The following is a 14113-nucleotide window of genomic DNA, read 5'->3' on the forward strand; positions in this document are numbered from 1 at the left end:
TTATTTTAATACTAGAAATTCTACTGCCAAGCATGATGGACTACTTTCTCAAGACAAGTCCGAATGTTATGTTTATGCGTTTTGTTTCATTTGACGTTTTTAGTTTCAGAACGTATTCTTTTAAAGGACAATAACTTATTTTCATTATCAACTAATAGTAATTACGAATAAAGCAATCATAATTTGTAATTATGACCAGAAAATACCACAAATCGAGTTCTGGCTATTGGCGCTGTTTGCCGCAGCGGCATAATTTAGAACTAATGGTCGTCGAGGGTTTAGACATTTGTGTGAACTCACTTCAATAATTTTACCCACCATATAAGGATAAATTAAAATGAGACAAGGCTAATAATTGTCTAACATATCAGTTATTTAATAAAAAAAAAATGTTCTGTCACCTTGTCTCATTCCTTTACATCGTCAGTGTTTTTGATTAGATTTCAATATTAACTGCCATTGAAATATACTGAGATTTGTTCATCTCCAGCATATTTTGGACGTCTTATGTATGGGCCTTATTTTATCACAATTTTAAGGTGGTGGATTACAATTTGACAGCTCAAAATTACAAAAATTCTCATCATATTACAGTAGACCCCCCTATAACACGGTAGATACGTTCCGTGTTATACCCTTACGGGTTGTGATTGGCTCATGTATTTAAGTGACTCGTACAACACGGAACGTATCTACCGTGCTATAGGGGAATCTACTGTAACCAATTTATTTTTACGCAAAAATTTAATTAAATAGAATATATTTGATTCTTCAAGATATAATCCAAATTTTATTAATATGCATTTATTGGAGAAATCTCCATCCGCAGAAATTTTCACGAATTATCCATAATTTTCCCAAATTCATATTTTTGATGTAAATGTAAAAGTTTCTGAAAATTTCGGGGCTTTTGATGAACTGTGGTATTCTATAATAAACACGTTACTTTTTAAATTTCAAATCGTTCACTTTCGAATTGAACTCTACGTCTGGAATTAGTGAAATGTTTTAGGTATAAAAATACGCGACGCTTACCTCGAATTCAAAGCGTTCGTTGCAATACGAATTGTGTATTAGAATGTGATTTATCAGTTTTTTTAAAACAAGAGGTAGTGTAAATTAATAATAATAAAACAGTACACAGTATCAGCACTTAAATATTTTTAATAAATAATTTTTTTCTTTTTTAAATTTTTACAGCCCTGCCAGTGGGAGATAGGTTAAGATGGATATAGAATAGAGTACAAGTACATAATTTTTACATTGGTTTTGATTAACATAGAAGTATTATACACCCATATAAACTACCTGCTATCATTGTGACTTATTGCTAAAAATCTTTTACTTGTGAATGATATGAAGACTATTGCTTGCAAAAATTATGAAAGAAGAAAGAAAATATTAAAACATTTTCTCCTATCTCCTACATACAATCATTATATTATAATTGAAATAGATTTCTTTAAATTTATGCATATAGCATACCAGTGATCTGATGATTGTGTCTGCGGTTTCCTTTGATTTTCTGGGACGAGATAATTTTGGCACTGTCAAAGATATCACCGATTTAAAGTAGAATCGTAAAAGCAAACTATTCGAGTACTTAAATACGATATTAAAAAAATTAATCTTTAATAAATTTAACTATAATATACATTCTGGCAGGGCAATTGTGTATTAGATATATCCTGATTGGCATTTCATTATAATTAATTTATACGCCTCTATATAAAGGCATTTCATTATCTTTATCTTCTCCAAATAATCATTCAAATTTAAATTCTGGTTTTGTAGAAATGCTGCCACTAATTTTAATATTTAAATTAAAAAAGTAATAAAAAGCCTGAGTGAACTATAAATATGCATAAACTTAAGTTTGATACACATCTTGCATATTGTCTTTCTGTAGCCTAAAAAACAATTGCTTCTCCTTACAGCAGTGTTTCCCAATTTAATTTGGCAACAGATCATCTATATTTAAATAATTCTTGCAGAATTTCAGAAAATTTTTTTGCAAAAAAAATCACATCATCATCTTTTGCTTATGGAAATTTTCTCACAGAACTTTAGTTTTTACTTTTTAGAATCCTGGAATGTCTACAGAATAAAAATTGAGATTCTGTGGACCCCGGGATTCTGTGAATTCAATTTGGGAAACCCTGCATTACAATATCTTGAATACATGTATCACTTTAAATGAAATAAAAGATTCTTCTATTGCCAGGCACACAGAATAATTCATTTCCAAAATTTTTGAAATTAAACTATATTAAAAATTTACACATTTCGTCTTATTCTTCTTCCTCGTGATTAAAAATAAAATGGTGATGTTCTAGCTATCTGAAGTAATTTCAGAACAAACTGGAAACCACCCATCACAGGAAAAGAAAGGCATCTATCTATTTGATACAACAAACTACTTTGCTTTTTAATTCTCTATTTCCAGTAATTCTTGATAGTGACAAATATAGATAGATGTTTCTAATTACACCAACAAACACTTAAGAGACTAGCAATGTTTTACTACAGTTTCTTCATAAATTGTAACCCACAAATTATTTCATAAACAAAAATTGAAATAAAGGCATCAAAAACCTATTACGTAAAGCAGTTAGCTTCCATCACCAACCGTCACTCCCAAAGCAAGGTGCAAAACGGTCGGAAATTATTATTTTCGTCACAGTCCGACCGACCGTTTGCCGATTAATACTAAAACGTTCGTGACGACGTACGAATCGACAGCTTTGGTTTTTCGAGTTTGTCAATTGCAATTCGTAAGATGCAACTTTTGACAGCAGTTTTTCCGATGTGCTAATACAAATATTTTCACCATTTTGCAAGTTCATGTATCCTAGTGACATTCAGATGATGCTATTTACAGATCTATTTAATTCTATGTTTGAATGTCTCATATAATTAGTGGTAATGTATTAAATTTTCTTCACATTGTCATTACAAATAGCTACCTTATTTCTCTTCCAGAATTGTACTGCACCTCACTCACTTCAATGATTAAATAGATATGTAAGTAAGGCAATACAAATTCTATTTTAATCATTTAGATATTATGAATTGAACTAATTTTTTTCTAATTAATACATTGATCAAACAGAAGTCTCGTTGTGCTTATCTGTTGGGGAATTGTGCAGGGAGGGACCATTTGAAGGGCACGGAGTGGGAGCATCTATCTTGATGGTTATTCCGCAGTCGTCCTCGTCGTCTTCTTCAGCCATGGTAGACAATCGTCTACGTTCTTCTTCATTCTTTGCATCTTTCTTTGCTCTCCCCCTCTTCTTCTTCCTGCTGTAATTATAAAATAAATTATAATCTGTCGTATAAACAATAAATAAAATATTTAGTACGATGCAGAAGCAAGTAATTTCAAAATACCTACCTGGCTTTTTTTTGCAGGGCAGATGAGAAAACAAAGGAATGCAATGTGGAGAAAAAAAAGGAATAAGATTGGTTTAGGAGTTGCTGTAGCATGTGCTACTAATGTCCAACTATATTACTGGTGATCTAGCATGTGCCAATTCTTTAAGAGCATGCTTTGTTATGATCATCAATAGACATTGTATTTTATTTAGAATCTTGTCTATATTGTTATAATATATTTTATATAATTCTTATTAATTATAAAAACAATTATCAAAATCATGATGCTTTTTATTAATTATATTTTAACAAAATCATTAATGATAGATTAAGCTACTGAATATAATGGACTTATTACTGTAAAAAAAAAAAACCTATTTTATTGAAATACATATGTACACTATAATAAGATGATATAAATTATTTTAAAACAATCTAAGTTAATAAATTACTGAAACCCTCTACAATAATGAAGATAAAACAAATATCATCATTATTTATTAAAAGCAAAAAGTAATTAATTAATATAATTATGCAAAAAGGTAATACCTCAGGCTACTAAGTATAATTTTGTTTTTGCCTACATATATTTAATTATAATTTAATTCTGACAGATCAGATTATTAGTACATTCATTAAAATATGTTATATACACCCTTATTACAAAATTACGGTAATTAAAATTTCTTTATATTAGTTTTTTTATCACACAGATTAATTTATATTTACTGAATAAAAACAAATATTTAATCATGACTATCCCTCTCATTAATATACAATGTAATATTAATCATGACACTACTTTAGATTAAAATAATTTTATATAAACACAACTCTAAATACTTTCATACTTTTGTTGTATAAGGTATAGGTTGAGCAATTATAAACATGTAGTCTAATAAGAATACTAATAATCACACTTTGATGTGAAAACTTTTACATTTAAATGGTTGTTGATTAATATTTTTATATGCATTTTTATGTAATTATTACAATTATTGTATTTAAAACTTATTAATTATAATCAATAATTTTTCATCTAATCATTTATACATAAATTTTGTACTGAAATTTATATTTAAAGAAGTGTAAACCAAAATTTTTACATCTTTCAAAGATTTTTACTAAATATACTATAGTTAGTTAATCATTAAAATTTGTCTTTAAATTAAATTTCGAATGAATAAATGATATTTATATATAACTTTGGCTCAGTTTCATAACAGAATTACTTCAACTGCAAGAACTACTTTGACAAAGAGATTTTGTTACTGTATATTATTATTATTATGTTGGGTTTAGCGGGTTATACTCGGATGACACCGGTGGCTGTGTACTATGCCGAACCAGAGTCGAGGCATAGCAACCAAAACAAAACTAAAATTAAACAAGTGTATCAGTGTCAGTGTCTGTATTCAGAAATTTCCTAACAATATGGCATGTATTCAATATAGTAGCCTTCTGAGATGAGGATATTGTTGTGTGAACCTATGGTGTAGTTGTTGTCTGTATACTGTCGTGTTTGTTTAGAGTTTTGTGATGGTGTAATAAGTACAGATGATAAACTCGTTCATTTCTAATGTCCATTTCATCCGTTGGTGTGGTTTTCCAGCCTTTGTGGTCTGTGGATGCATTGCCACAGAAACACCAAGGCTAGATTGGTTCCTCACATCTGTTGAGGTAATTCCAGTAACTATGCTTGGGCCAACATTGCTTTTGCCACCGGTAACCAAGGGAGACTGTGGCATATTTTTCGAACGTGAGCCTCTGCCTAACCCACGCACACAGACTTCGTTAACCCGGGAGACGTCCGAGCCGGTATCAAACTTAGATCTGGTTACTACCATGATAAATATCTCCACAGAATGTGGGTGCGGTCACTCTTAGCTTCATTTCTCACCATAGACCTTACTGGCATGGGTGTCCCTACCAGGAGCTTGTGCTCCAGCTTGCACTCCAGCTTGCATTGCCCTATGGATCAGTAAAATTACTGGGCTCTCCCACCACAACCAGATGGTGACCACAGGAGAGTTGTTATTATTATATAATAAAAACATATTAATTCTTGTATGGTGCACTTGATGAAACATTAATAGAAATTTCAATTGAAAACTGGATACTTCCAAATGAATATAAAATCTCTCATAGTGAGCTATTAGAGTTGTTTTAAAGTAAATAGAAAAATTTTTAACTCTAGAAATATCCTTGTATATTAATAAATAAATTTGTATACAATTGAAAATTGTGCATTGAATCACTTTACTGAATAACAAATGACTTAAATAATGAACATTATTAGTTTGTATTTTAAACAATATACAAATTATTTCACACACTTCATAGTAATTAACTTTGTTTATAAAACAGTTAGCTTTTAGTAATTTATAATCATCATCATCATAGTGAAAACATTTTTCATTTTATAAATAAAAATAATATATTTAATACATATTTATGTTAAATGAAAAAATTTTGTATGCTAGAATCCTATTCGTTTTGCAAAATGTATACAGTAATTTGAAATTTAAAATCTTTACTAAATAATTTTTTTTCACTATATCCACCCCGTAAGCAATTAATTTTTTTAAGTCAACAAAGATGTATTTAACTTTGCATACTGTTAATATGTTAAATACATTTGTAAATATCTACAAATGTACATGTATTAGCAAATATGTATTTATTAGTATATATAATATTTTACAATAGATAAAATAACATTAAGAGAAATAAGAAATCATCTGTTTTAAATAAACAGGTTTCTAACAAACAATATTTGGTTTCACATTATCAATTAGTTCTTAATGTCCATTGATGACCAAACAGGAAAAGAAATTCTAGTTAAACAAACAGAAAAGCAAAGTCAACTAAACTTCAGCAAATTAATGTGCATTTACTTAAAGCTTAGCCATAGAAAATAATATATAGCAACCAGATGAGACTATTTTGGCTTTATTACATTTTTAGTGTGTTAATATTTTATAGAGAAAATTTGTGCGAACGTCGGATTTAATACGGGAATTATAAAATTTCTTATTTAAAATTTAATGCCGTTATAACTAAGTTTACTTTTTACTATCGTAAAGTTCCAAATACTATCGACTATCTAGAGTACCGAAGTCGTTTCTTCGAGTAGTCCGACATAAAATCTTATCAAAATCCAAAATTAATCTCTTTTGAGAACAATAATTTGAAAATAAACTAAGTTTGTTAATTAAAATTTTAAAAAATAATAATTAAGAATTCTTGATCAATTAAAATTAAATATGTAATTAAAAAAGCAAGCTTTTCAACATTCCTCACCTGACAGCATTAACAAAGACCGATTTTGGCTGGAGTTGTGGTGTCTTCTGAACTTGCTGATCAATACTTTGCCAAAGTCCAGTTTGTGCTAGTTGTTCTGATATGTTAATGGCCGACTGGTCGCCGGATTCGTTTTCTCCTTTAAATTTTTCCACGGGTACCTTTAAGATGTTACCGTTTGCAAGAGGAATTGCAACATTTCCCGAACTAGCATTTGGTAGTAACATTCCCTACAGTAATTTTCAAATTAATTTATTAAAATTTCTCTTTTAATAAAATTTGATTAATATTTTGGATATTTTCATATAGATTTTCATTGTGCCAAATTGTATGTGAAAGTAATAATAATATAATAATTTTTACAATAATATGAAAGAAGATTATATTATATGTTTTGTTAAAATAAATTTTCAGAATTAAAATAAAAATTTAAATCTTATTTAAAATGTTATTGTTATGAATATTTAAGACAAAACAAATTTTATAATTAAATTACAAAAAAAAATTCAATAATGACTAATGTACAAATAATTTGGTTAACTTATTCTATGTGAAAATTATTATGTTAAGGATCACAGAGAATACTAGAAATTTTTATGAACAAAAGGAATAAGAATTTTGACATTAAAAAGATGTAATACCAATAATTGATATATTAAATATTTTCAAAATTAAAAAACTTAATTTATAATAATTTTCCCCTTAGACTTATTCATTTCTGAGTTTGTACAATTTCTTAGAGAATGTTTAATGATGAATTTTTAAAATTTTGTTTAATATCAAATTTGTTTATCAAAATTCCAAAACTAATAAATATTTCTAGAATGACAAAAAAATAGTAAATTCTTCCGATTCCAGCACCGGGGTGAAAATTAATACTATCCGGAACCTATAACCGGTGCGTAACACGTATATACTCTATATATATAGTGCGGTCGACAAACGTTTTCGAGCTATCCCTTCGCTCTTCCTCGGGTCGACCGGTTTCCCGGTCGGAGTGTACGTCGATCCCACTAATCGACGTACACTCCGACCGGGAAACCGGTCGACCCGAGGAAGAGCGAAGGGATAGCTCGAAAACGTTTGTCGACCGCACTATATATATAGAGTATATACGTGTTACGCACCGGTTATAGGTTCCGGATAGTATTAATGAAAAAATTTGAAGCTGACTGCTATTAAAATATTTTTAAAAAATTATATTTTAAATACATAAATTATGATGAAAATAAAGTTAAGTTACACTTTAATTGCTATAAACAAAAATTAAATGAAATTCAGAACACAGTATTCTAATTGTTTGCCCTACTTAAAAAAAGTAAACCTTTTTGCTATCATTTCAGAAAGTATGACTAATATATCAACTTGTAATTCATCTAGTTATTTGATGCCAAAATATGTAGCATTTTCTTATATATTAAAAAATATTAATAAAAATAATAAAAAACTTAGTTATGTATTTCTTCACTCAATAAATATTTGGAAAATTCATATTTATTAGTACATCTGAAAGACATTAGTCAAGATATTAATATTTAATGTATAAGAAAAGAAAGAATTTGTATGTTCTTTGCAACTAAATTTACAAAAACTTATGACTGTATTAAAAACAATAAAAAATGCACAAGCAATTAAATCAATAGAAATTTAATAACTAATAAAATTTCAATAATAAAAAGGGAATATGTAAAGCAAAAAGGAATATCCAATTGGACAATCTGATCAGAAAAAATAAAATAAATAAATAAATAACCTTTGAAATTCAGCATTTAATTTTGAAAAACCAAATGTTCTTGGCTAATTTAACAAGCCATCTTCAGGTTTTAACTACACATAAAGGGGTTCCAGAATGATAGTTCAAAATAATTTGAACATACACATTCCATTTGAAATGTCTTATTACAAAATGACATCATTAATTTAATTAATTAAAATAAATGAATAACCATGAAAATAACATTTAAAACTGTACTAATAATAACTTAAAAAATAGTGAAACATCAAAGTTATACAAATATATTACAGTGTGATATACTGTGGAATAATGACAGTAAGATAACCTAGAAGTATAGAAGATGCCATGTTCATAGGTGTTCTATAGTTTATGCAGACTTTTAACGCTGTGTTTACATATCTCCAGCATTTCCAGAAATTTGGCTAGAGCTGGGCACTCTCCTAACTAAAGCGGCATGCTTCCGAATGTCTATGTGGTTGCATGTTACAGAATTTGTTATTTTGTATCACATTATGTACATACACTTGTGCATTATTTATGTATTTGGGCTATTCAAATAATTTTAAGATGTTCCTTTCCTCACATTCCATTTTGAAACACGTTAGCCTGAAGAAGACTAAGTAGATCGAAAAATTTTATCTGCATTAAATTATACTGGGATTTCATTTATAAGGTTCATCAGTTTGTATTTTTCTCTGACATGGTTGCGTGGCAAATAATAAAAAAAGTCAAGTAGCACCCTTTGTTAGAATCTTATTGATGTTCCTTGACTCTTACAACTAGAAGGCAAGAAGTATATCGTATGTAGATGCTGTATATTCTACATTCCAAAATGCCTGTCCTACAAAGGAATTATATAGACTCCTAATGTTTGGAAGATGTCCACATCTTCCTTAAGGCTGGTCTACATCAACTCTTTAATCAAACATTTGTCAGTCAAGACATTACAAACTCTCAGGTCTACATATGGCTATACTTTTTATGAATGCTGACCCTCAGTTCTCCCTGACCCTCCCAAGATTCAATAGTATGAAGATACTTTTAGTTATCTTTGCAGTGTGCTTTGTGAGGATAAAAAATTAAAACATTCCATGTTTTATGCAAATGATGACGGAGAAAGGGTTACTTAAAACAGACAGATAATTTCACAATAAAAGTAGAGAATATTTTTATTACGTTATTAAATTACATCTGTACTTTGTGTAAATCTTTTTCTTTTTACAGAAAAAATGTATGAAAATATTGTTACAATGTATAACAATATTTTTTACTCCAACTCCCAAGAAAAAATTTTGACATAACTGAGCTATAACTTTAAAATTGCAGACCTATTAATTTCCATTGGAAGCTGTCTGTCTGTTTTTCCTTAACCTTAAGAATAGAACTAGATAGATGAAAGTTTAGACCAGAAATGGAAAGCTTAGGAGCCAGAGAACCAATTAACTACATACAAACTTCTGGTTTGGATTGGAAGACACATTATTTCAATTAAGAAATTCTTTCCTGAACAGAGTTAGATAGATGACTGGCATAACTCTCTTGTTAACTGAAAAAGTATCGTGTATGGCAGCAAGACAATACTAAAATCAAGAGCATTGTTTGGGCATTGAGATCTAAAAAGTTGCAGCCCAGTATTGTGATGATGTCATAATAAATAATTGCTCATTTTAGGTAAAATCTGATAATTTTGACAACAGCACTTTGTAAATTGTACCATACTAGTGGAAATTCTGGGTCAAGAACTGCAACAAAATGTAATAAGCATCTACATGTATGATGTAGAAAAGAATGCTCTTCTCATCCTTCTTCTGAAAGGATCTTTGTTCAGTTCAAGTAAATTTTTCATTTTACAATCTACACATAAAGTTTTAGCTGATACATTTTGACTGAATAGGCAAAACATTGCAAGTAGACCAGCTTTTAACAATACATAGGAAGCTTGCACTTGAATGTGATGTTAAAATTTTCTATTTTTGCTACTTCCTGCATACAAAATCGAACACATTCAAAATAAAACCAAAATAGAACATACGTTTAAATTAAACCAATAGAACAAGCATAGTACAAAATAATAAATAACAAAAATTAAAATAACACAAAAAATGTAAATGAAATTAAATAATAAATAACAAAAATTAAAATAACACGAAAAATGTAAATGAAATTAAAATACATATAAAATACTGTGACTGGACCATTCGTTTTGCATTAACCCAGAAGCCTATTGAGTGACGGCAGACTCATTATCACGAGTGTTACGTCTTACTATGTATTTCCAGGATGACGGTAACACCGTCGCATCCTTATAATTTAAACATCTGCCAGCCAAACTCGCTCTGTAGATTTCACATTTCTCAGTTATGGACGACAGCGTTGGCGAGTGTACTTTTACAAGAATTTTGGCATTTTCCCATTCTACCACTGAACCATCTGCTTGCGCCATTTTGGATAACGCTGTTGTGCACCTGTTTTTTGTGACATCGTACCGATGCTCCTTTATCCTCCTTTATTTTATATGTATTTTAATTTCATTTACATTTTTCGTGTTATTTTAATTTTTGTTATTTATTATTTAATTTCATTTACATTTTTCGTGTTATTTTAATTTTTGTTATTTATTATTTTGTACTATGCTTGTTCTATTGGTTTAATTTAAACGTATGTTCTATTTTGGTTTTATTTTGAATGTGTTCGATTTTGTATCGGAATCGAACAGCTGTTACCTGAAGATGGCCCATAAATTGGGCCGAAAACGTTAGTTTTATGTAATAAATTGTTTGTTCTCAGCGATAAGGTGTATTGTATGTCTTCTACTGGATCTTTGTTCAGTTCAAGTAAGATTTTTCATTTTACAATCTACACATAAAGTTTTAGCTGATACATTTTGACTGAATAGGCAAAACATTGCAAGTAGACCAGCTTTTAACAATACATAGGAAGCTTGCACTTGAATGTGATGTTAAAATTTTCTATTTTTGCTACTTCCTGCATACTTTTGCAAGTTTATTGTTAAGGTTATTGCAGTGATAATATGTTAGAGTATGTAAGTTTGTAGGGCGAAATAATCTTCATAACCATTCAGTTGGAGAAGCCATGATTGGCCACTATGGACTTTATTCTATCAAAGTCTTTACACAAGGAGTTGGATAGAATAAAGTGCATAACAGAATATATACCACAGTAGCCATGATGTCATTCTAAAACTGCAAAAGAGTGCATGAAAACCTTTCTGATTAGGGCTCAAAAAGATGAAAGCTTATAAGATCTGCCTATACAAATGGAATATAGAGAGGTGAAGAAGTTGGTTTGATGTAGTACATCTCAGTTTTTAAAACTCCATCACTCACCATGACTTTTATATCCAGGAAGTAAGCTGATGACATGCTTTCTTGTTCAATTGAAGATAAGACAATAAGAATCATTGTTTATGATATCAAGAAACGCATTAGCATTTAGTTTATCTTTCCAGATGATAAAGATATCATCCATATATCTTACATAATATAATATGTTGTTGATATATTTAGGTATAAAGTTGAATTCAAGTTTCCTCATTACTAGCTCACATATTAGACTGACCAGCCATTGGGATACCCATGGGCACTCGTCTTTCAAATGTAGGTGGCTCTGTCAAAGACAACGGAAGAGAGTAGCAGCAAAAGAAATGTACTAGCTCCAGGGCATTGTATCAATGCCGTACTGATTTTAGGATTGTTGTGAGGAGTAAATCCCATATATAAGAAATTGTACTGTCTTTTGGCATTAAATTTATTTGCTTGATGAATTAAATACAAGTACTTTCAACATTTCAAAATATCTTCCTCGGGTGAAAAAAATAATACATAAAATTAAAATACTAATTATAAAATCTCCTTACATTATGTGAACATGAGAACATTTTTAACCTAAATGTGCTAGTTTCTGCACGTGTGCAATAGAGATTTTCATTTTAAATTTAAAACAAATACAGAAAGTGTTATTGAAATATCAAATGTGAATAAGAAATAAATAAAATATGAAAATGGATAGCTAAAATAAGGCTAAGTAAAATTAAGTTTAAATGCAGTTAAAATGAAAATAAATCTAGATTAAAACTTAAAACCTTAAGTTTTTATAACATGTTATCCATATATCAGGATTTCAAGAGTGGGAGAGTTGCAGAGTTTTAATAAAGATATGTATAATGACTCCCAGATGAACAAGATTCTCAAAATTTATTTTGATGTATGATGTATTTTGTGATTAAAAACTAAAAGAAATCTTATCAAATCTTTTATTTATATATTACAATAATTATAATAAAAGTTTAACTAAAAAATTAAATGTTTTCTTTCTGTTATAACATATCCTTTCTAATATAATTTCATTTATATATGATTGTAGAATTATCAATAGAAATCCTATAATTTTTCTAAAATTAATTATTTTAACAACAACAACAACAACACCAAAACAGCGTAAACTATATTTTAACAGTTATAATTAATAAATAAATTAAATATTAATGTATATTTTAAATTAAATATATTCCCACCTTTAACATGTCCAGCATAACGTTAATTTCCATAAAAACGTTTTCGATCCCTTTCAGAGATCTTCATCAGTTAAAGATTACCAAGAAACGAACAAAAAATTCGAATTTGAAAAGAACGAATATTTCAAAAATTGGTCGTGCATCTAACGGTGAAAAACATAAATGCGTTCCTAATGACGTCACCACTAACGTGAAATTTAAACATCCAAAATAATTCTAGTCCCCGTATATAAATTACCCAATGGTAAAAACAATATTAGACAGGAATGAAGTGAAGCGGCTTCTGCGGAGACGTAAAATTACGTCATATCCGTTTTATGGAAAGACTTCCAGGCGATTGATAAACTGTCAGAGTCTCTATGATTGATGCAGTGTTTGCTGAGATGCGCCTTGTGTATCTCCATTTTTTCTATGTGTTTCACCGCTTGTGCTGATCTGGTAGGTTTAATAATCTCCGCCTTGTCCCAATAAACCGTGACGTCCTGCTCCTTGGCGAATGCAGCAAGTACCGTACTATCAATGTTTTTATTGGCCGCGTATTTATGTTCCTCGATCCTTTTTTTCAAATTCCTCGTGGTAGCGCCTACGTAAACTAGGTCGGAGTTGAATCTATTATCTCTCAACGGTATCGAGTAAACTCCTGTGAGGGTATCGTATCTATATCTTTCCTTATCATTTCTCAAAAGCCTGTAGACCGTGGGATTAAGTCTATAAACTATGTAGATATTCCTTTTTCTGGCCACTTTCTTAGTAACTTGGTTTAAAAAACAGTATGTAACTAAGGACAATCCTTTCTTTCTGCTCGTTCTCCTTTATATGTCGGTTGTGTGGCTGGAAGGTCTTAATAAGGGTATCCACCGTTTGTCTTCTGTAACCATGTTGGAGCGCTATTTCGTGTATGTAATCTAACTCTCTGTACGTATCATATATGCTGGTACAGTGCGTGTGAGCTCTCTTTATCCATGATTTAAAAGCCATTAATTTTAGGTGTTGCGGGTCTGATGAATTCCTGGGAATGATGTAAGGTTGTTAAGCCGGCTTGTGGTATACTTTCGTTACTATGTGACCCTCTCTACATATAATCTCCAAGTCAAGGAAATTAACCTGTCGCTCACTTTCTTGTTCTTAAGACCTTCCAGCCACACAACTGACGTATAAAGGAGAAC

The 14113-nt window shown here is 29.8% G+C and overlaps 1 protein-coding gene and 1 long non-coding RNA gene across 2 annotated transcripts in view; one reads left to right on the forward strand and one right to left on the reverse strand.

Annotated features, from left to right (window-relative positions):
• Positions 1-1369: 1369 nt before the first annotated feature.
• LOC136980390 (uncharacterized) lies at positions 1370-2007 on the forward strand. The gene is made up of 2 exons (XR_010881550.1): positions 1370-1695; positions 1735-2007. It is a non-coding gene; the product is annotated as an uncharacterized lncRNA (long non-coding RNA).
• Positions 2008-3029: 1022 nt separating this feature from the next.
• LOC136980364 (sodium-driven chloride bicarbonate exchanger-like) overlaps positions 3030-14113 on the reverse strand; it is an 81658-nt gene continuing 70574 nt past the window's right edge. Inside the window, 2 exon segments of the mRNA XM_067276463.1 lie at positions 3030-3303; positions 6679-6908. Coding sequence (XP_067132564.1) covers positions 3105-3303; positions 6679-6908 — 429 coding nt within the window. The 3' untranslated portion in view covers positions 3030-3104.

Source organism: Centruroides vittatus, unplaced genomic scaffold (assembly GCF_030686945.1).
Source record: "Centruroides vittatus isolate TY-2023 unplaced genomic scaffold, ASM3068694v2 contig_1159, whole genome shotgun sequence".
Lineage (NCBI taxonomy): Eukaryota > Metazoa > Arthropoda > Arachnida > Scorpiones > Buthidae > Centruroides > Centruroides vittatus.